General features: G+C 48.3%; 1 protein-coding gene across 2 annotated transcripts in view; it reads left to right on the forward strand.

Annotated features, from left to right (window-relative positions):
• Positions 1-24,638, forward strand: part of DENND1B (DENN domain containing 1B) — a 2,623,009-nt gene that overhangs the window by 952,250 nt on the left and 1,646,121 nt on the right. For both annotated transcript variants that reach the window (XM_069641511.1, XM_069641512.1), the window contains exon 5: positions 2,335-2,454. In XM_069641511.1, the coding sequence (XP_069497612.1) occupies positions 2,335-2,454 (120 nt within the window). The remainder of the gene's footprint in view (positions 1-2,334; positions 2,455-24,638) is intronic.

A 24,638-nucleotide genomic window follows, 5' to 3' on the forward strand; every position in this document is an offset into this window, starting at 1 on the left:
GTATGAAGTCATAGACCTGTTCCTACAGATGGCAGTGATGGTGCATCACCTAAATACTGCCTTTTGTATGCTGTGTGTATCCAGAGCAGACGTCATTTAGTCATATTAATTCCATAAACTTCCCTTTAAATGTGTTCAGAGCAGATGCCTGTTTGCTATGCATAGTTCAGTGACATTTCCCTGCGCCTGGGATACTAGAGGTTTTATGATATGCATAAACACTGAAAAATTATGGAAAGGCCTTTGAACGACTGGCATGGCCAATATAGATGTAATCTTAAGAACTGGGCCAAACTCAACAAGGCTCTTTGTGTGTGCGCTTCTTCTGCATTCCCAGGCTGTCTCAGGCCTTTTATGCGTTAAGCCTGTGAGGCGAATCTGGGATGATTTAATTTCCACTTTTTTATCCTTTCTAGCTCCCCTTCCAACATGCATGGCAAATTGGAAGTGAAACTTTACATGAGGTTTCAGCTTTTCCTTGCATTCAGATACTTTTGGTGAAGATAGACAGTGATGTTTCACATAAAGCTACAATAGGCCTTATATTTTGTTTTACAATTTTTTTATGCTCAAAATATATAATAATTATGATGATATGTGAAGAAAAACAGCCTTCTTAAATTGCAAAGTTGCAAGACTGAGTGTTCCGCAGAGTTGGGCTTGGTTCTCATGTGGATAACATACTTCAGGTTGATCCAACCTTAGAACATGAATTCTGATAATATCAATACATCATGTGGCCGGTGTATTCCTTGGGCAATAAATGCATCCTAATAGATTAAATCAAGTTATTGTTTGCTTCTCAGCCTTGTCCTTTTAAATTGTCACACAGTGGCTGAAAGAAAACATGTCATCTACATTGTTGTATTCAAATATGAAATCTGGCTTCGAAAATTTGCTGCATGCAGATTTCCTTGCACTTTTCAATGTCATCTCGTTTGAACAGGGAAGCAAGCAAAATGTGTAATTGAACCGGCATTCTTTTAATCATGACAGTAAGCAAGAGGCAGAAATCTGAATGAATTGACAGAATCTATGAATAGAACCTCTTGCTCTTCCAGAAAGGCCTTAAACCTAGGCCTTCTTTTGTTGTTGTAAATGTTTTGGCAAAATGGAATGAAAAAGGCATGTCAAAGCATACCCAACATAACAAAACTTTAAAAGTCATATCAAGGCATAAGAATGTCTCACAACTCACTTTCTCTACCTCTCTCTGTCTCTGAACAGTTAAGTCACATCCCTTCTGCATGGGACTACTAGCAACCCAGGGTATTATTCAGTTTCATTAGGCATCATTAGCGAGGTGTAGCTTAGGAGCAAGCCATAATATCTATTTCTGGGCATACATGTGGTTTAATGTAATTTTCCCACACCAAATTCATACTTTGGTTTGTACGAGTGTACACTGATAACTAAATCACCAAACGTTGCTACAACTACAACAAAGGGATAATTAAAAGCAAATGAGCAGCCAACACCAAGCAAGAAGTGGTAGAGGAGGGAATGAAGATTAGGAGAAAGCATGAGCAGGGTGTAGAAAAAGGTGGAAGAAAAGGAGACGTGGCTCAAAGAGGAAACTGATAAAATGTAGAGATGTATTTTTCAGAATATGTACAAGAAAAGTCCTTTCATGACATACTCAAAGATTTTGAGAGAGGTGTTGAAATCTCTGAGTCATCTGATATATATTCCAAACTTTTGGGCCACGCATTCAAGTGCATCCATTGCCCGGATTTTGAAGGAGGTACAGTTAGAAGATTGGGGTCTTCTGATTTCAGTGGATGTGTTAGGAGTAGCAGAAGGTTTTTCATTGCAGATAATGTTATGCAGAGGCAGAGATATTGAGGGGGAGGATCTTGTTGAACTCAATTAGGTGCTGTTTTGGAGTTGAACTTCCAAACTCATTCTTCTGTACAAGGAAGAAGAGCAGAAGGACTCTGTGTAATGATGATTCCCGTAAAGTAATCAAGGAACTTGCCAACATTATAGAATGTGTAGTCTTTCTTTAATATGTACCTTCAATATCTCTAAGCAAATTCCAAACTATGAATGCACAATAAAGACACATTAACACCTATTATTTCAAATGTACGTTTTCGATAGCAGCTGCTTTGGGTTCTCACGTGGAAGCAATTATCTGCCAAATCATGAGCTAAATAACTCGCCAACACGCTACGAGTGTACTTATTCCCTGGTGAATGCAGCTAGCCTTTTGGACATAATGCAGATGCTGCCATATGAACTTTTCCCAAGATGTCTCAATGCATATATGTGCTGTTTTTATATTTATATTGTGTGCCGCTGAACTTCTGCTTCTCTTCATTGCCCTTGCAGACTTTCACAGAACCAAGTGGGACAGCACTTTACATTTGTGCTTACAGACATCGAGAGCAAGCAGAGCTTTGGTTTCTGCCGCCTGACATCAGGAGGGAAGGTCTGCCTGTGCATATTAAGGTGGGTGAGCTGCACCTAAAAGCTACTCTAGGCTGCTCAGCAATATTTGTAGCGGTTGAGAGCTGAGAGTAACCAGACTATGAAATCCGCTCCACGGCAGTTTTTGTTTGTTTTATTTTCTTCAAACGAGTGGTAGATGTTTAACAATTAAGGTAGTGGAACTGTGACCTTCGGAGGGGGAGGAGCGGGAACATAAAACAACTCCTGCATTATGGGGCTTGGGTGTGGCAGGCAGATACATTGCTGGATTGGGCAAAAGAAAGGGGTCCTCATGGATTGTTTTTCCTTTATCCTCTTCAATTGAAACGTAGTGCAGTTTAGATATAGGGAGTATCTGGGGGCTTTGGGAGGTCCCCAGCGAAAATGCTAGGAAGGAAAGGAATTGAAGCTGGCCATTTAGAATGCTTTCATTGTCAGCCCTGGTATCCCATTTTATATTATTGTACAGGTCAACACACTTCCTTTGAATAATGTGTCCAATGTAAGGGAAACAAATAGCTATGGTAACATCTATATTTCCTCCAAAACATTTAAAGCAAGCCTGGTATGTTCTGTTTTTTAATGAGGCACAGTAATGTCTAGGAATATGCACTTGTCTGTATAGTCTCTGGGAGATGCTGGTAATGACCGCAAAGGAGACCAGGATTACTAGTTATGTTTATGTGAACATCTTTGAGTCAGCAAAAAATGGGAATGGGTCAAATATTAATACCAAATATTTACATAGATCAAAAAATAGGTTGTTTATTTTGGTTATGAAAGTTCTGACAGCGTTTTTAAGAGGAATTCAATAGAGGCATAATGGGCGTTTGAACTAGTACAACAGAAAGGAGCTAAATAGCAGCCCTTAACAACGTTTTACAAATTACCATCCCAGAATTAAGTGAAACGGTCGACTTCAAAGAATCTAGTAAAATCAGGAGGCATGCTTTAACTGGAAAAAGAATTGTGAAAATGGTTCTAAAACGTGGAGGCACTATTGGCAATTCTATCGCCCATTTTTTCTATTCCCAAGTCCGTGGTTTCAGAACCTAAAATCCTGTTTCCTCGAAGTTAACGAGGACTAAAACTCCAGAATGCATTAGTTTGTTAAAGCCAACAGCTGAAAAAATCCTGTGCCAGTGAGTTAGTCATCTAACTGCAGGTAAACACATATACTATCATCTGTAATGGTGCATGGAGGGAAATGTATGAGGATGCCGACCTACCTAGCTTGCACAATCCGACATGCTTCCACTGTAGAGGGTGTGACTGCAAAGAGACCTTAGATAACCAGCTGTATATTTTTCCTGACTACTCGATGGACACCATCCAAATGCTGCAGACTACAACAAGATGAGGGAAATGGGGCATCTGAAAACTAAATGATGACGTCACCATATTTTTCAATTCTTTCTGGCACCTTCCTCTGTTTCCAAATGGCTTCAAAGTGGGCATTGGGGAAACTGGAAATCGGTGGTAGCGCGTTGGAAGCGTTTCGGTGCGTTCCATGTGTGGCTTTGTTGCTTAGTTCTGCACCACCATACAGTAATAGCTTCTACCCGTTTATTTTTTTTATTTCTCTAGAAATGTGAATAATCTTAACATTTATGGAAATGCCCTGTGGTAGGGAAGATGCGGCTTGTGGAAAGATATTTGAAAGTATTATGCAGGAGCTCTCCTTGTTGCGCTGCTGCAGTTGATCCCAGGCTGCTTTTGCAGCAGCGACTGGTGCATAATTGGGAACTGAAACAGTTCAGCGGCCGCCTGCTCTCCCAGAGCCAATTAGTTGACTGTGCCTCCGCCTTCCACTCGCATCTTGCAGGAAGCCTTCCATCCACATGTGCTTGGCTTGTGTGCGTGGACACAGTCCTCTTACATATCCACATTTAATTATGTATAATAAATAAGTACGTGTTCTCACAGTAACCATTTGCATATTGAACAGAGACATTGGCAGTTCTTTGGCACACAAAGAAACATTATGCTTGGTGTCTATGGAGAGCCTGAGCAGGGAGCATGCCCCCTGCTATCGTACCTGTCTCACTGACGGTTTCTACGTATTGCATCCTCTTGAGAAAAAAAACACGCATGTTTATTTTTTTCCAAGACTTGTAGTGCCTGCCTTCTTGCTGAAATGGTTTTTATATATATAATTGTGGGCATGTGGAATATTTATCTTTATCTTCTTGCATGGATGTGTTGGTGGGGAGATGTCGTAAATAATCTATACACGATCTTTCCCACTTATCACACCTTTATCTAATAAAGGCTTCATCTAATGCATGTTGGAAAAAAAACTAAAAACCTATGTAGGTCTAAGTAATAGGCTCCATAGCTGGCCACATTTTTGAGTTTCCATATTCTTGTCCCATTCCCGTATTCTTTTTCCATGGTTTGTTCCTCTTTATACTCATTTCGCCGCCAGGAAGGAGGACAATTTTGGATTTCAATTTAAGGGTCTTTTTTAGTATAAACGGACTTGCTAGAGTACTGTTGCATGGCAGAGCAAACTGGAGCTAGAATGTATTAAAGCTGGCTACATTTTACCCCGTGTGTCCTTGATAGATCAAATGTGCATCTTGTTAGTGTTATTGTTGTGAAATGTTGCTCCTTTAATCGTGTGATTATGCACACTATCCTCCTAGTCCCAAGTCTTTTTTTTAATGTATTTATTTTAATTCTTAGAAACGCTTCACACCCATAGGCCTCAGAGCACATAAGACGGCAGAATGAGTAATATGGGACAGGAAAGGTTTGAAATAGAAAAGCTGAGGTCTGTAATTAGTCAGCAAGGCGTTTACATTTCTTTTAAACATTGTCAATGATTCTGAGGTTTTTATAGCAAGAGACGGAGCATTCCATTCACGTGAAGCATGGAATTCAAAACTGCAGTCACCACATTTTTTTAAACGGGATTGCCGCTGATTATGGTGAAGATTGTCAGAGGAGCCCAATATTCTGCCAGATTGTTTCCAAGATAGCCTCTTAGTACGATAATGTGGGCACTCTGATTCTGACATTTATAAGTGAGTGAGCAGAGTTTGTGTCTAATCCTCTGCTTCACTGGAAGCCAGTGCAATTCCTTCCTGAAAGTAGTGACGTGATCACGTCTGGATAGACCAAATACAGCCCTAACGGCCCCATTTTGAGAGCTTTGAAGACGTTGCAGGATACCTTGTGGTGCACCAATCAGTAGACTGTTGCAATAGTCTAGACGGGAGTTTACAAGAGATGCCATGAGAGATTTCCACAAGATAATCGGATCTGAAATACCTGCTTCTTATTATATTTATTTATTTATTTATTACATTTGTTGTACGCCAAGACCCTGAGGTGTCACGGTGTAGTTACAGACCGAAGCAAATACAGGGGGTAATTCATAGAATTTCACGCACAAGTGGCGCACGCGGCTGGCGCACAGTGTGCGCGTGCGAATGTCTGCGCCAGCCACGTGCGCTAAAATCGATTTCCGCGCACAGCGTATTCATGGATTTTAGCCTCCAAAACCAGCAGTGGCGCAGAGTGGCGCAGCGACCCTGCAGCAGCGCCAGTTACGCCCCCAAGAACGCCCTTGCGCAAGGAAAAGCCATCAAAATCCCCAATCCAGCGCAAAGGGCTGCGCTAACCCTGGACCAGTTTACAGGGCTGCCAAACAGCAAAAGCCAAGCGGGGAACGTGTATTACTGGGGTTCGCGTGAAGTTTCACACGTGAAAGGGCCTGTGCGAGAGGGGTACGTGTATTATGGGGTTTGCGGGAAGTCTCACACGCGATTGGATCCGGGTACGTATATTTCGGGGTGCGCTGGAAGTTTCACACGCAAATGGGCCTGTGCGAGTGGGGTACGTGTATTACTGGGGTTCGCAGAAAGTTTCACACATGATTGGAGCAGGGTACGTGTATTATGGGGGTTCATGGGAAGTCTCACACGCGATTGGATCCGGGTACGTGTATTTCGTGGGTGCGCGGGAAGTTTCACACGCGATAGGCCTGTGCGAGCAGGGTACATGTATTCCTGGGGTTCGCAGGAAGTTTTACACGCAAAAGAGCCCTGTGCGAGTGGGGTATGTGTATAACTGGGGTTCGCGGGAAGTTTCACACGCGATTGGAGCAGGGTACGTGTATTACAGGGGTTCACGGGAAGTCTCACACGCGATTGGATCCAGGTATGTGTATTTCGGGGGTGCGCGCGAAGTTTCACAAGCGATAGGCCCTTTGCGAGTGGGGTACGTGTATTACTGGGGTTCACATGAAGTTTTACACGCGAAAGGGCCCTGTGCAAGTGGGGTACGTGTATTCCTGGGGTTCGCGTGACGTTTTACACGCGAAAGGGCCCTGTGCGAGCGGGGTACGTGTATTCCTGGGGTTCGCGTGACGTTTTACACGCGAAAGGGCCCTGTGCGAGCGGGGTACGTGTATTACTGGGGTTCGCGTGAAGTTTTACACGCGAAAGGGCCCTGTGCGAGCGGGGTACGTGTATTACTGGGGTTCGCAGGAAGTCTCAAAAACGATTGGAGCCGGGTACATGTATTCCTGGGGTGCACGGGAAGTTTCACGCGCGATTTTGCTGTCAGAGCGGGGTACGTGAATTTCGGGGGTGCGCGGGGATTCCTACATGTGAATTGACAGTTTGGGTGGTCCCAGGTATTCCCTCTACACCCTCCATGGCCCCTGCAGGCATCCCACACCACAGGGGACTACCCTGCACCCCTGGTCATGTCCCGTAGGCAGCCCATCCACCATGGGCATGCCCCCCAGCCAAGCCACATGTCACCTTGCACTACTGGTCACCAACTCATGTCCCCTTGCACCCCCACCCCCTAGCACTGTGGGGCACCTGCCAACAGGCCCCCACTCATGTCCCACTCATGTCCCCCTGCACCCCCACTCCCCAGCACTGTGGGGCACCTGCTAGCAGGCCCCCACTCATGTCCCACTCATGTCCCCCTGCACCCCCACCCCCAGCACTGAGGGGCACATGCCAGCAGGCCCCCACTAATGTCCCCCTGCGCCCTCACCCCCCAGCACTGTGGGGCACCTGCCAGCAGGCCTCCACTCATGTCCCACTCATGTCCCCCTCCACCCCCACCCTCCAGCACTGTGGGGCACCTGCCAGCAGTCCCCCACTCATGTCCCCCTGCACCCCCACCCCCCAGCAGTGAAATGCCGATCTCATGACACAAACCAAAAGTCAACTATGTACATCAACACATGTCCGTCACACACATACACTGGTTGGCATTGCATGCAGGCCCCCACTCATGTCCCCCTGCAACCCCACCCCCTGCACTGAGGGGCACCTGCCAGCATGCCCCCACTAATGTCCCCCTGCACCCTCACCCCCCAGCACTGTGGGGCACCTGCCAGCAGGCCCCCACTCATATCCCACTCATGTCCCCCTCCACCCCCACCCTCCAGCAGTGTGGGGCACCTGCCAGCAGTCCCCCACTCATGTCCCCCTGCACCCCCACCCGCCAGCAGTGAAATGCCGATCTCATGACACAAACCAAAAGTCAACTATGTACATCAACACATGTCCGTCACACACATACACTTGTTGGCATTGCTTGTGTAAACCCACATTTTCACATGCATCAACCCAATGAGCTAATCCCACACATGGAACTAAAAAATGAAAATGTATTATGTACATAAAATCAAAAATGAAATGAAAGCATACCAAAATATGAAACATGAAATGAAAAGCATGTGAAAAAGATGATTGAATGAAAATGATAACCAATCCAAAAAAATTAGAAAGAAAAACAGTCCAAAGTCACCCTCCAACAACGCAAATCCAAAGGAAATGTAAAAGAAAATCTCCATTGCTTCATGTTCATAATAAAAAAAAAAGAGAAATCAATCCATAGTCCAACTATTTACAATCCATTGTCCGGAAAAAATAAATCCATTGCTCCATGTCCATAATGCAAAAAAAAAAAAAAATGAATACATGATGAAACTATAAACAATCCATTGTCCAAGGATGTAAAGGGTCCATGATCCCAACCAAACAAATGAAACCTACCTAACAAACTGCCTAAAAATATAACAATATACAAATTTGTGTGGCATTGTCCATTGACCACAAATAAAAGCAAAACGAAAAGGAAACCTAACTCTAAAAACTATTTACAAGGGCAGCGGGCTAGTCCGACGGCTCACTTTTGGATGTCCCGGGCCAGGGCATCATCGAACTCCTGCTCAATGTCCTGGAGGCGGTCCTCTTCCATGGCCCCGAGGGTTTGCAGGGACAACGACATGTTCTCCTCCAACTCCCTGCAAATTGCCTCGAGGCACTCGGCCCGCCTCAGGGCCCTCCGCATGGAGTTCTCCGCCCTGACCATCGTGAGCCGTGCCTCTTCTGCCCGCTGCCGCTCCGCATCTACAGCATGGCGCAACCGCTGCCACACGGAAGACACTTCCAGTCCTGGGTCCTCCTGCCCTCTGGCCGATGCCTGCCCCTCCAATGTTGAAGGCCCCAAGCCGTGATGGCTCCCACCTTGTTGCTGTTGCTGCTATGCCTCTGCCTGTGCCCTGGCTCTTGCTGCCTGCACATCCTCCTATGGCTGGGGTGCAGTTGTTGAGGTGGCCACCCCTGCTGGACGTCCGACTCCCGACTGTGGCAGGGATGTGTCCTCCACCAGCCTGGCCGCAGGGTCAGAGGCAGCTCTACAGGGTACCCAGGTGATACATGGGTAGGAAGATGGCATGGAGGACGACTGGTGCGTAGGGGGTTCAGGTGAGGAGAGGGTCGCAAGGAGGTCCAGCACACGGAGGAATCCAGCACTGGTGACCCGTCCCAGCAGGTCAACGCGGTCAAAGAGGCACCCGAGATGACGTGCAGTCTCTTCACGAAAAAACTGCACGTCACCTCGCATGCCCCGTTGACGCAACGCTATCCCGACCAGGACAGGCTCAACAAGGTCCCGGATAGCCACGTCCGCAGGGAGAGAAAGGCCAGTTGTTGTGTCCTCATCCCCTCCCTGAAAACAGGTCTGGACGTAGGCATCCCTGCTGGTGCCAGATGATGCAGTGACAGGATCAGGGACAGGATTGCACACAGGCAACTCCGTGGCGGCCTGTGCTGCCTCCTGTCCCTGGTTCTGCACTGCAGCACTAGCACCAGTGGAATCCCCACCTCCAGACCCCGTGTGTGTCCCTTCCACGGCATCCTCCTCCACCAAACCCCCCACCAACCTGGATGACTCCATGCCATCTTCCTCCTTCGGACCCTGTGGGGTCTCAGCTGCCCCTTCTGCTGCCGAGGAGTCCACCTCCAACCTCTGCCTCTTGGACCTACCCTCGGCAGCTGCGGCCTGGGACGCGGCACCAGACTCCTCACTCCCCGACGAGATGACAATCTGGGAGGGGAGCCGGGCCTTGCATCTCCGGCGTCGGGACGATCCCTGCCGCTGTGCTCCACAGCACCCTCTCCGCCCTCTTCTTCAGTTGACACTGCAGACAGGGAGAGATAAAACACAGGCATCAGGACACTGTACAATGGACTGATGCACACATGACAGTTGCACATGAGTGGCAATGTTTAACTTCAGACACGGCATCACACTCCATGAGAGACATGTCATTTTAACTCACACACATGAACATTTAAACAGCAATATTGCACCAAAATGCACCATCCATACACATACAACAGCATGAACAGCCAAAGGTGAGCCTGACATCACATGAAACACAAGGAGTGCACTAGACATGCACACACACCACCACACTTACATGCATGTCTACATCTCCTACAGCTGTTGCATTCATCCTTCTACATATCAGTGTCACGTGCATCCAGGTTGCATCACAGTTGCACACTTGTCAGATACACATACATGCACATGTACACAGTGCAGATACATGCATTATGAACCGCCAATGTACATGCACAGAAATTCAAACATGTGTGCTCCCACACCTGCATTTGCCCAGCATGCTTACCACCACATACACCATCAATGTGTCTCACAACTGAGAGGACTCACATGTGGCAGCCTCACGCCCATGTTCATACACATCCCTACATGGCCCTACATAAACACATGTGCAACCTGCACACTACTGGCACACCACGACACGCACAGCGTACTATCAACATGCATGTACACTTACCCTCGAATCCAGACGGGTCTGCCTCTCAAGGATCTGGACGTAGAGAGCTGGGCATATGTGTTCCAGGACCCTCATTTGATGGTTCGACAGCTGGCCCCGGCACCCCTTGGCATCCGCTGCCTTAGCGAGGCGCCGGGCCTTGTTGAGGGTCCTGGACCTGAAGTCCTCCCAGCGCTTCTTGACATGATGTAAGTTGCAGACTGCCACCCCCTCCGCGTTGATGGCAGTCACGATGTCCATCCAGATCCTGGTCCGTCCTTCATTGTCGGCGCGCGAACTTCCAAAGAGGGCATCATACTGCCCCAGGACTTGCTCCACCAGGACACCAACTTCGGTGGCAGTGAAGCTGGTGGCCCTCTGCCTCTCTGGCTGGGGGTTGCCAGTGCTGCCAGATGGTGTTGTGCTGGACATGGTAACCCCAGAGGCAGGAGTGGGTGGGCAACTGGGTCCTGGGGCTGGGCTGTGGAGCGATGGAATCCCAGTCGGGAGTCTTCGGTTCCAGCAGGGGTGGTCACAGGCTCTACACCCCTGGCTGACGTGCAGGCAGCAAATGGCAGGGCACGTGGGCAGCAGGCAGTCAGGCAGCAGCAGATGGCAGGTGGGAGCGTGCTCGTGGCTCTCGGGGGCAGTAATTCAGCCTTCTGGGCAGGAGCCGTGGTCTTCCGTGTGTTTTTGGATGGCCAGCTTGATACGGAGTGATTTGGGATGTGAAAAAATTGCACTTCAGCGTGTAATTCGAGGAAAGGGCCTTAGCAGGTAAGCGTGTCCGCACACGCACGCGATCTCATTGGACCAAAGGCCCTTAGCACGTAAGCGCGTAAGTTACATTATGCACGCGGGCGTCTCCCTCATAGCACGTGATGACAGAGCACACGTGGAAAAACTGCATGTCTGAGTTATCGCGTGTAATTGGAGGAAAGCACCCGCGTACACGCATATCTGACGTGTATGTGTGGGCCGGTTTAAAAGCTACGTGTAGGGCGCCATTTCCTTGTACGTGCTTTTCGTGGAGAGCGAGTGGGTGAAATCTGTACTTCTTGTCGGTTCACACGCGATTACTTCACAGCGTTTCTAGTTCGTACTCCCCGTTACCTCTGACAGCTCTTTTCTGAATTTTTGTTGGGCCTGTTTCCTCAAACAGAGTTCACTTCTCCTTTTGTCCTGTCTCCTCAGACAGCGTACAATTCTTCTTTTGGCGGGGGTGTTGCCAACGCACACACGCGTGTATTTTTCACGTTCTTTTTCCAGGCAGACGGTGAGTTCCACACGTACTTAGCAACTGTGCTTGCCCCGTGTGTCGCATTCCCCTTCAGAGGTCATTGTAGGCTGCGTGTATTATGCGTATGCTTAGTTTTGTGTTTCTGCGTGCCACAGCATAGTGCGGGTTAATTTTTCACGCACGTGGTCTACGAGGAGTTGCGTGCACGTTCATTTTTGATTTTGGGCTGCCTGTGCGTTGCGTGACCCGTCATCTTCCCCCAGGGGTCACAGACAGCCTTGTTAGAGCACTAGGGTATGAATTCCATCTGGTATCCTAACCCTTTGACCCCCAATTGCCCAGGACAATAGTTTACTGCAACTCCCATACGCACAACATCATCAGTGCCATGGTTGGGAGGTGACCAAATGGTAAAGGAGGCAAAGGTGGCTGACCTTCCAAAGGTGGACGTGGTGGACGTGGTGGGCGCGGTAGGGGACATGACCGGGATTTGCAGGGTGTCCCTATACCCCCATGTGTGGAGGAACAATCAGGGACACCCATGCCCCCCCCTCCATGGTTGAGGGAAACGTGGCTGACTCCATCCCAGCCCAGCCCCAGTTGGACCAGCCCATTGTGGCACCTGACCTGGCACAGGATAACTCCCTAGCTGACTTCCAGGTCAGCAAGTCTAGGCCACATGTGGCGGTGCAAGTTGTTGTCACCAAGCCACATGGCTCTGGGGCTGCTATGTCATCTGCTGCCCCAAGTATGCAGGGTGGGGAGGCTGCAGGGGCAGCTGCAGCTCCATCCGCCCCAGCTCTGACTCTCCCAGCCAGGACAGTGTCAGTCCAAGTCCATCAAACTGACGATCCCCCTGCCAACATTACCCTGCAACCAATGCCTGCATCAGGACCTATGGTAATTGTGCATTCCCACACTCCTACTACCCAGTCCACCGGTGATTCTGCCCCCACTGACCAGAGCGGCGTAAGCCACTCTGGCTCTGCTCCACCTTTAAAGAAGAGGAAAAAGGGTGCTCTGGCATGATAGGCTGAGACCCCAGACACGGCTACACACTCCGGTACCTCAAGGAAGCCTTGCTTTAATGATCCAGAACTTGATGCACTTGTGGCCTATGTGTCAGCACATAGCTGCGAAATGGTGGTGACTGCAGGGTGCAAGACCACACCTGGTCAACGTAGGGCACACTGGCAGACCATCGCGGACCGCAAAAGTGCCCTTTGATTTGTGGGGCGCACAGCTGATGACTGCTACAAACGTGGAATGACCTGAAATGCAGAGCAAAGAACAAGCTGGCCTTAAATCATGCCGCTACTCTGGTGACTGGCGGTGGGTCTCCACAAGAGGACAACAAACTCACTGAACATGAGTCTGTTGCTGGGGCCTTCGTCACAGAGGAACAGATCCAAGGTGTGGGAGAACTACCTGATTATGATGCATTGTCCGGTGAGTGCCCATGCATGTGTGTAATGCATGTGTATGTTGTTTGGGTGACGGGTTCTGACTGAGTACCAGGTGAGGGTGTGTGTGCCTGAGTGGGGTCATCCATGTGCTTCATCCAAAACATTCAGCGGCCTTGTATTTGGGTGTGACAGTATCCCTTCTGCCCACAGTAGTAATTTAGCGCAACATTACGGCAGTTGGCCTTGAAGTGGCATCTTGCAACAACATTGTTTGTATTTTTCAGTTTTCGTTCAGGCTGATTGTTTCAATTCTCCCACTTTTGCTATGCATTCCTCAGCCCTATTGTCACATTTGTAACATGCTTCTGTCATTGATGAACCCCACGTTGGCCCACCTGTGTTACCTTGTTAGGTGAATGATTTGACCATTGACCATGATTTGACCTGATTGAGTATTGGCCTGATCACATACATTTTTGGGGCCTGTTTGAATGTGGAACATGATAGTTGTTTCCTGTCATGTTGAAGTGCACAACCATTGATGTGTACATAGGCCTGCAATCACTGTATTTTTGTACACTGGATGTGTTGCAGTGTGTGGCATTTTGTCACACTGTTTTTGTTTTTTGTTTCCCAAAAAAACTTTAAATGCATACTGAAACCAAGATTTTCTTACAAAAACATACAATTGCATCAATTATATATAGGGAGGAAAAGTAATAAAGATAAAAAAGTGTAGTTAAGTATCCAGTTTTGTGAAAATTTCTCTCACGAAGTTCAACAGTGCCAAGGTCCTGGATACTTTTCCTCCCCTTCTTAAGATTGTCCACCTCTCTTGCAAGGATAGAGTAGTTCGATTTTGGAAGTGCGACCCTAGCCATTTTTCTCTGGGCCTAGATAAGGTAACACAGTTCATCACCAAGTGCTGTAAGGTTTCAGCCTCCTGCCCACAGCAACGACACAACAAACTAGGTTGCACCTCCTTTTTATTTCTTCTCCCTAGAACTTCTCTAGTGTGGAGGAGATTTAATCGGAATTTTAAAAATCGGTCCCTTTCCATGCTTAAGGGAAATTTGTTGAGATACGGGTGCATGGTGCCTCTATGATAATGCTCATCCATGCCCTGGGTTATAGACGAAAAGGCACTAAGTCTGTCCAAGGTGGCTATCCAATCCCAGTCCAGGAGTTTCCTCTTTACCGTGTGCGGATTTAGCACAAGGTTTTTAGGTTCCAAGGCTATAAGGTTCAAGATTTCTGTGCAGATTGACTGCCACTTGGTTAGAGCCGGGATCAGTTTACTTGTCATGGCTTCATTAATGGCCAAGAAACCACTTCTTTCCTGTGGGTGTAGACATTTACCAAGGAGTGTCAATGATTTCCAGGCCATGGATACGTAGAGTGAAGATAAGCCCAGTTCTTTACGGACACTTTCAATTGGGATCGATGACGGTAGACCCAATACTGTTTTCCAAAACAGACCCTCCAACAGTCTCCAAACCTCTGGAGTGAGGAAAAAGTTTGCCTCCGCCGCATAGGTCAAAATGGGAGAGACTTTCAGTTTATAGAAGACAATCAGTGGTCTAAGGGAGAAGGAGCAGTATCGCCGTTTAATTAACAGAGCTTGAGAAGCTAAGTTCGTGACTTTACTTCTAAGTCTTTCGATACCCGGACCATCTTGGATACTGTTGTTTAAAGTTACTCCAAGGTATACCATCGTTGAGACCACTGGTACCACTTCACCCGACAAGAACCACCTTAGATTTTTAACGCCCATGATGGGACCTAGCCTCAGGATCTGTGACTTCTTCGGATTTATTTCGGAGGCCATTACCTTGTATATACAAATCAAGTGCCTTTTAGTTGGCGCTGTAGTCCAACCGCGGTCTGGTCTAATAGCAGGAGGTCGTCCGCAAACAACAACCTTCCCACAGGAGTCCCCGCGATCTTAAGGGGGAAACATCTCACTGCTTCAAAGGCTTCCTGCATGTCGGATATGAAGAGACAAAATACCGCTGGAGCCAACCGACAGCCCTGTTTCAGCCCATTCATGGCCTCCACACTGTTTGAAAGGTTGCCCTGTCTGTCCAGCCTTACTTTAAGGGTTGTCCCAGTGTGCAGTGCTTCCAAGGGTTCTCTTAGGTTGTTCGGACAACCCCATTTCCTCCGTTTTTGCCATAGAATACAACGGTCGACGGAGTCGAGCGCCTGTTCCAAATCTATGGACGCAATGTAGATGTTTTTGTAGCTTTTCTCCTTGACCAGGCATTTTAATATATTTATGATAAGAACATTTAGGGATGTCCCTATGCCCTTACGAAAACCTGATTGCCAAGGGTCCAAGTGATTTGTCGACCAACTCCAATCGTTCAGATGTTTCAGGATTAGCGCTGCAAAAATTTTGCCCACGACGTCCAAGAGGGCAATTGGTCTGTAGTTCGTGGGCACAGACCTATCTCCCTTTTTGAAAATCGGCACGATTATGGACGTCGTCCATGATTTGGGTAACTTTTTTAGTCTCATTATATCGTTGAACAATAACAGCATAAATGAGGCCCATTTTTCCGGGTCCTTTTTAAGGATGTTGTTAGTAAGGCCGTCCGGACCTGCAGCTCTTGAGGAGTTTGATTTTTTAATTAGGTCTAGAATGTCTTGTTTTCCAAATTCAATGGCCCAAGATTCGTCGGCTGATAAAGGTATTTGAGGACCACTTTTTATCCCCTTGGAATAAAGATTACGAAAGTGGGTTTCCCATACTGTTGCTGCTATGGGATTCACCATCTTGGAGTCCGGAGGGGTATTTATTTCGTTAATCAATTTCCAAATACCAGTGATGTTTTTAGTAGATAACAGTTCTAGCATTGTCTCACTGTCTTGTTGCACCAGTTGATGTTTATGTTGCGTGATCCAATTCCTGTAGTTGTTTCTGGATTTTTTATACAGGAATAAATCAACTGGTGCACTGGTTTTAAGAAATCGCCTTCTGGCTTTTCTTACAGCTTTTTTTTTGTCACTACTTGGTGATCATAAGTGTGCCGAGTACATTGGTGACTACCCCTGGCAGCCGCCTTTGTTCGAAAGATCTTCAGTACTTCAGCATATTCGATCAGTTTCGAACCTTTGTCTTTAATTAAAGAATCCAACACCAGGCTCGTCTCTTTTCTTCCCATACGTAGTCTGTTTCCCCCCGAAGTTATCTCAAGGGGCTGATTTGGTAAATGTTTGGCTGGTATAAGGGGGGGACTTATCCCAAGCCTCAATTACAAGTTCCAGAATGTTGTGGTCGCTCTGGGTCGTGTGGACCACTTTCAACGATGTTAGATTTCCAAAGAGAGTTTCTGATACAAAAATGTAATCCATCGTGCTCATTTGATTTACCCGTTTCCAGGTTGGAGCGGCCGATTGGTCGCCCAACAGATTCCCATTGACCATATGGATATTCCTAGCTGTGAGTTCCTTCTCCATGTTTACTCCTCTTATTATGTTTTTAGAGGCGGTCAAAGGCACAAACTCAATCTTCTGATTCTTATCGTAGCATTCCATATTGAAATCGCCACATAGAAGAATTTCAAGTTTCGGGCACTCAGTCCTAGCATCGTCTATGGCTTTCATAAGGACTTCCATAAATGTGTCTTCTTCTCGTGCTTTGGGACCCCAATATACATTACATATTAGGAGCTGCCAGTCTTGGGTTCGTAGTGAAGATTTTGTCGTAGATGAAATCCTAATGAGTTGGATCCAAAGATTCCTGTTTACTGATGAAAGCACTTTTAAGCCACTGGAGCGCTTTACCTCTACCAGGAGGCCTGCACTCGGTCTCCCTTTCAAGCCCTTCATTGCGGGATTTAAAAGTAGCTCGAACCTATCCAAGAGGGGAAGATCACACAGCCAGGTTTCCAGCAGGCAAAAGACATCGTAGGTTGTCAAGTGTACTAATGAGTTTCCGAGGAGGTGCGAGTATCCCCTTGTGTTCCAACTCATAATTTTTAACCCTTTTGACACAGGATTGAGTTGGGCACTCCTGGGGCACTGATGGCGTTATGATTTGGCGGATAGGGCCCGTGCTAACCAACTCCAGTCCTCTGAGCTGTTCTCCAGGATCAATCCGGCTTTGGCTGGTTGAGTGCGCACATGGTCTTTTCTGTTGCCCCCCCCCCCCCGTACACCCCTATCGCTCTTACCAACTTTCGCCTGCTGTTCCTTTTTGAGTTTGGTGGAAGAATTTAAGGAGTTGCTTAATGTGTGTTTCGGGTCTTTAGGACTTACACGTTCTAGACTGATCCCCTCCTCCAACTCCTTTAGCATGAACCCACATAGATTGAGTTTAGGACCCAGCTCCAAAAGGGAGGTTTTGATGTTTCGATCACCTGTGTGAAGAATCACACTATCATGACGCTGTTCGTTGTGAAATTCAATCCAGTCTATGTCCCTAGATTTTAGGTGGTCAGGATAGTCCAGGGATTGCAGGAGTCTCATAACATTTGCCCGATTCATAATCAGATTGTCTTCGTAACCCAGGGTTCTTTCCAGTAGCACTCTGTAGTGTGCTAGGGCGTTGTGTATCTCAGACCCTTTGTGGACAGTCTGGTTAGTGAGTCCTGATACTAGCTGGTTCTCTATATTTTCCGCCCATGAGACTGTTCTTCTAATCCCCTTTATCGTATCCGTACGATCTCCTTTGTGGTTATTGACTTCCGAAAATTTCTGGACCAGGAAGTTCCTCCTGTCTTCCAGTGTTACAAAGTCCAGGGGGCTAAGTGTCTGCGGAACCATACTTCCTTTTTCCAAGGAGCAGGCCTTGTCTTCTCTCCCAGTGTGCACTCTAGATTCCCACTTGAACTTTTTAACTAAGTCCGCTTTCGGCACCGACAACGTTGGTAATGAGGGCTTTTTAAAGATTGCTTGTCGCTCCGCCCGATCTGTAAACATCAGACCCTACGTCGCCCCTTTGTACTCAACACCTCTGCTTTTGTTTTGTACTTCAGAGTCGTCATCCTCAGTTCCACTTTCTGTATCGGATGTATTTGTTCCCGACTTCTCTTCCCATGAGGTGTTCATGTCCGAGTAAACAGATAAGTCCATAAGGGAAATATCAGTGTTTATGTTCTCCCTCTCGCTGACCAGCGGGCGACGATGCTCATCTGGGCTCACATTTTGTGAGAGGGCGGGGGAATCACCGATTTTCTTTGATGATCTGTCGTGAATCAATGATTTGGAGGGGAAGGTCAGATTCCTAGGGAGAGTTAGGCCACTAACGATTTTAGATCTCACTGAAGGTTTCCTTGTATTCAAAGGCCCCTGTCCTGTAGGTTTTTCCAGCAGCATAGGGGTCTTCCCGTAATTTCTTTCTCCTTTCTTGTTTACTTTGAGTTGACCTTTGTCTGAAGGGGAAAGGCCTGTTTTAGGTTTCCTGAAAAGATCGAACACTTTAGTAGTATTAGTTGATTCTGAAGCCTTGGGTGGATCCACTATCACCTGCGGCAAGGTATTTGTTGCAGTGGAGGTCACTGAGTGACCTTCTTTAGGGGCAGGACCACTCTCCTTCGTTGCGGGGACAATCGCCTACACGGTATTATCCGTGTTAGTAGAGGCGTAATAGGGGGGTATCTACAAGAGAACTCTTAGGGGCCGGTACCACCTGAGGTTTTATAGTTTGTGCTGGGATGTCAAGATCCAGCACGGGGCCACCCACTCCCCCATGCAGAAGACTTAGCCTTTCAGATCTCCTGGTTTCTTTTTCCTTTATAATCGGCTCAATGATGCTTTTCAAGATTTCAGTTGTATGTTCATCATTTTTTTCCAGTTTCGACTGGATTGCTGTAACAAAGCCTTCAATGAAGATCATTTTGGAGTACAGCATAGCAATTGTTGTCGAGTGGTCCCGAAGCTGATCATTTTGCGTCTCTGAGTTTCATAAAGGGGGCCATTACAAGGGTAAAAGCTGTAACCATTCCGGGATCGATTTGCGGGTCCTTTTTAGAAGAGTCATCTACTTGGGTAGATACCAGAACAGACAGAAGGCCCTCATCTGTGGGTGATGGTTGTCTTCTTTGCCGTTTGCTCGGAAATGGAGCTTGCTGGGGAAAGACTCCTTTGTGGAATCTTTGAGGGGGACCCCCAGATACGATTTTATTTGCTGGGGCAAATTGCCCCCCTCTTGTGTTTAAAAGTGCGCCCTTGCGCTCGGGGGCTGTGGTGTATGACCCCCAAATGTCCGTTTGATGGTGACTCAGCCGTGACGTAGAGTAGTCCGGGAAGCGGCCTTGGGGAGTCGCCTTGTTTTGCTGGTCCACACTAGAAAGGTCCGGACAGATTACAGTATTCGCCAAGGAGATCCCAAAGGGTTTCCAACCTTTGTCCGGTCTTTGTGCATAGGGCTGACCTCCCTTGGATCCATTGAGAGTACCAAAGACAAAGAGGTTCGCCTCTAGAGGGGGTGTTAACCTTGGGGGACCCATTGCATCATCGGGGGCCGGACCCAAGTCCTTTAGTGTGGGAGGGGTAAAATTTGGAGGGGTCTGTTTGAGAAAGGCCTCCCGCAGAGTTTCATTGGGGGACGGACCTAACAATGGATCCTTACTCAGTCCCGTTTCTTCCGTGACCACCGCTCTTTTTGGAGTTAAGAAAGTTCAATTTTCTTTGGGTGGCCCCGGAGTTTGTAGAATTTGTGGAGTTTGTAAGGGATGTTGAGGATGTGAATGAGTAACTTCTCTTTCCCCTGCACTCGATCCCTTCCCCTCCCCCTCTCCCGTGTTTAGTTGCAAAATGTTTTCATGTGAAGCTGTGGTGCTTGTAATGGCTACTTCAGGGTAGAGGTCCCCCATTGTCCTGAGTGGAGGAAGTTTGGGGGCCGGGGAGCCGACCATTGTCCGCAGATAAACGGTTGAACCCAAGCGGACTGGCTGGAATTTCAGGGCAACTTCCAGTACCGTGTACCACAAGTCTTTTAATCAATAGTGCGGTGAATCCTTGTAGTACACTTCCGTACCAGTAGAAACAAGCAGGAAAAAATAATAATTCACAATGTTACCTTCCTGCCTTCGTGCCTTCCTGCTGCAGACTGCCAGAGACTGCACTTAGCCGCCCTTCAAAAATGTGCACAGTTTTTGCTGTTAACCGTGCATGAACAACCATCCGTTGGACAGGAGCCAATCTTACTGGTGCACCCCAGTGCGCCCAACAGCCGCACAACAGCCAATGGACTTGACTCCTGTCGGGCTTAACGCCGCAAGGGTGGATGGGCCTGCTCTTTGGTGGTGAGATGGATCACGTGGCTTGTCACGTGCTTAGGGCAAGCTCCGCCTCCTCCAGGAAGCGAGCTATCCACGGCAAGAGCCCCTTGTCAGCTCGCAATGCCGGAATGGAAACGACAATGAGAGCAAACGTTTCCACTTGAATAAACAGTTCTCCTTGTGCAACAAACACTATGTAGCATTTTTCATCTCATCATGTCCATCTCACATGGATGGCTGACAGTATTCATTCACTGACATATGGATGTACTTTTGGAATGTACCATGGCTATGGTACATGCCATCTGTGTGATGGCATGTGTCATGTATGTGTATTGGACATGCCACTCACAGGCCAATGTGTGATGGCAGTGCTACCCAGCATGCAGCAAATGTGTTGCTCTTCCATCTTGGTGTCATCAGTGTCTGCCTTTTGCCTCCCCTTCCAACTCAGTGACAGTGCATGCATGGGAGGGTTATAGTCATGTGGGACATGTGTAAATCATGTACTGGTTCTGTAGCTTGTCAGGCCTATTTGTGTGCTATGGTGCTAATGCCTGTTTCCATTTTTTGTCTTTCATGTTTTTGCAGGGGATGACGCAGTTGATGCTGTTGAGGTTGAGGAGATGATGCAGACCCAGGAGGGATCTCAGGCACGTACGGGCACCAGAGGGGGACGTGGTGTGGTGGTGGGTGAGAACCCAATCTTGCTGCAGACCATTCTGTCCAGGGGTGTCTCTGGGTGCACCTCCCCAGACCACTATTCAGGTGCTGATTCGGATGATGAGACCTATGTGCCGTCGCAGGTAAGTCTTTCTGGCAGGGATTCTGTTCTGTCCAACCCACCTGCACCCGGGGTAGAACCCTCTATGGGGATGTCAGTGTTGGTAAATCCGCCTTTGGCGGTTACGGATGCAGGGTCACACTTCACAACATCTGATCATGTTCCTGGGCCAGCAGATCAGAGGGGGAATGCAGTCCTGCAGCCTCAGGCAGTGCCGGCACAGCAAGGTGCAGATCGCCAAGCCACAAACAGGTGTGGTGCCCGCCGACGCGGTGGCCGTACGCCACCAGGCAATACCGCATGGGAACAATCCATGTACGGTATGGCAACCCAACAGGCAGCATCAGTTGAGATGATGGCTCAAGCAATGGAGACGGTGGCCACTTCCATTGTCCCCCCTGAAAGGCAGATGGAGCAACTACAGCAGGCAACAGACTCCATTTGCCAATCACACAGGGAGGACATGTTGGCGTCCAACAGGGACAGACGGGCGGCACTGGAGACTCTACGCCAATCGATATCAATAGAGTCCCAGGGCCACAGGGAAGCCCTGAGGGTAGAACTCCATCACCTCAGGGAGACTCTTGTTGACCTTGAGGCTTCCACTAACTTGAGGACAGAGCAACAGCTGGAGCGGCTCACACATTCGCTCTCAGCTGAGATGCAGGCAACTCGGGAAGAGATCCGGGCATCACGTCAGGTGGTGCATGGGGATCTCCGCACTATAATCCTCCAGAATGAGACCTTCCACACCCGCATGCTTGCTGCCATGGAGGACCATACCAGGGCTTTGCGTGGGATGCCTCCCATAGCACCACCACCTCCTGTGGCAGCAGCAGAGGGTGATGAGAGCGACAGCAGCAGTTCTCACACATTGGCATAGCCGTGCAGGCCATGAGCCCATGAGCCCATGGAGGTGTTTTTTTTCCCAACATCCACACAGGTGGCTGTTGGTGCGCACCCTGTCCTCGGACCTCCCTCCCTCCCCCTGGCCCCCACATGGCCATTTTTGATTTTTGATTTTTTTTTTACAGTGTGTTGCCTTGTGTGGCTCGCATGGGCATCCACTGTATTCCGGCTTGGCACATGCAGGCTTGTCCTGAGTTTGGGTTAGATGCTTGGGTTCGTGAGACACACACCCCTCCTGCTTCCCGTTTCCATGGGCTTGCAAAGGGTGTGCCCAAGTGACAGTGACTTAAACAGTGACGTTGGACTCCCATGAGCTGTGTGGGCAGTCTGTAGTCAATACTGTGTATACATTCCTAGTGGATATTGTTGTATTGTACACTGCATGGTGTATTGATATGTGCTTGTGCATCCATGTCTTCCTCCAAATTTTCAGGTTCATTCCTCATGTCTTCACAAGGCCGTCTACTTTGGAGATGGAGTTCATGTTATAAGCAGTGCACTTACACATTTGCGTGGCAGCAGCACTGTACATTTGGAAGTGGTCGATGTGCTGGCATAATCAGGTTGTAAGACTACCACTACTTTAACTTATTACTGTCATGTTTATGCTATGTTTGAGGTTGTGTAGCTGCATTGTATTGTTGGTAAGTATTTGGTCATGTGTGTTGTTAGTTCTACATTACTGGGAGCATATTGTGTGTGGCCAGTTTCCATTAGGGACACTGTACTTTGTGACAATTGTCATGTTTTGGGGATTGCTTTGTTTGCTCTCACATAGCATGACATGCCATGGTGTGTTGGGTGGCGGTGCTGGGGAGGGGTTGGGTGACATGGCACTGTTGTCATGTTGTATTTTGCAAGGGGGTAATGAATTTAGCAGCATAGAAGTGTGTCTTTTGATGACACAGCATTGGCGTTGTTTGCGTAGGTAGGGATGCACACAATGTAACACTTCCAGGTGACCAATCTCAGGCTGGTATGGTTGTGACAGTTGACTGTCCCTTATGTCATCATCATTGATTGTCAGATGGTATGTGCCAGGGCTGTGTGCACTCCACAGGGGTGTGATTTTAGGAGAAGTAATTAGCCACCAGCTGCGTACGGGCTGCCTTAACCTGTGCCCTTTCCCCTCCCATGCTCAGCGGCCGTGCATGTGGTTAGGGATGTGGGGGCACCACCATGTCCACGGGCAGGCCCCGGCGTGTTGCAACGTTGTACAGGACACATGCTTACACTATGATCCTACACACTACTGGGGGAACGTGCAACAGCTGCCTGCCAGAACGGTCAAGGGAGCGAAAGTGTGACTTCAGCACTCTGAATGTGCGCTCCACTATGCCCCGGGTTGCAATGTGATCTGTGTTGTATCTTACCTCGGGTGGCGTGGTGGGGTTCCGAATTGGCGTCGTCATGTGGGTGCTCAGAGGGTAGGCACTGTCCCCTGGGGAGGTGGTGATCGGTATCATTAGTGGGGTTCTGACATTACTCAGTATCTGACATGCATGCATGGATGTGCTGTGGCATTTATACTTACCATGCAGCCATGTATCGCCATGCCGCCCAGCTTCTAGGTCCCGGTTTAGGGTTGACATTCTGTAAATAAAACTGTCGTGGGTGGACCCTGGATAGTTGGCATATACTGAGGTGATGATTCCCTTGGCATGACATACTACCTGGACGTTGATGGAATGCCAGTGCTTGCGGTTTCTATAGATGTGCTCAGATGCCCTAGGGGGACGTAGAGCCACATGGGTGAAATCAATGGCACCTAGGACTTTGGGGAATTGTGCCACCCCGTAGAAATCCTGGACGGCAGCCTGCCTTTCTGCAGGTGTTCTGGGCAGGTATATGTGCCTGCGGACTGATGGGCGTGCAGTCATGATGGCCAAGACCTGGTGTAGGCAGCGTGACTGTGTGGCCTGCGACACCACCTCCCCCACTATAGCACTTGTCCGCTGAAATGATCCAGTGGCCAAGAAGTGCAGTACATTGAGGACCTTCTCCAGGGGGCTGAGTGCTTGGGAGCACAGGGTGGGTGATGTGAGGTCATCCTCCCACTCACTCACCAGGTCGAGTATTATGTGAGGTGGAAACCTGTACATCCCATACACCTGGTCATCAGGCATCCCAAAAAGGCTGGTTCTGGGTGTGAAAATTCTGGGCCTGACTATCCTCCTCCTCCTGCGGTATCCCACGACCACTGCTGCTAGGAACGGTATATTCATCCTGGCGTCTGAGCTTATTTGTTGTTTGCGCTCACTTTTATGCTGCGCGGGTCCACGTACGCCTGCTTCCTGCTGGCGTACATGTTTCAGGATCAGCGCGTCTTTTTTGGCGCACGCGTTAGCCCCGTTCGAATCCATGAATACGTGTTTTGAACGTGCGTGTGGGCGTTCCACTCATTTGCCTCCTGTACTTCCCCCATGACGCCCACATTTTCAAGCGTTGCTCCCCATTCCGCATGTCCCGCCCTCTGTTCCTCCTACTTCTGTTGTGTGCGCCACGCTATGCACGATTTGGCTGTGCGATTTCGCTG

This window comes from Ambystoma mexicanum, chromosome 1q (assembly GCF_040938575.1).
Source record: "Ambystoma mexicanum isolate Mex_15411 chromosome 1q, UKY_AmexF1_1, whole genome shotgun sequence".
In the NCBI taxonomy this organism is placed as follows: domain Eukaryota; kingdom Metazoa; phylum Chordata; class Amphibia; order Caudata; family Ambystomatidae; genus Ambystoma; species Ambystoma mexicanum.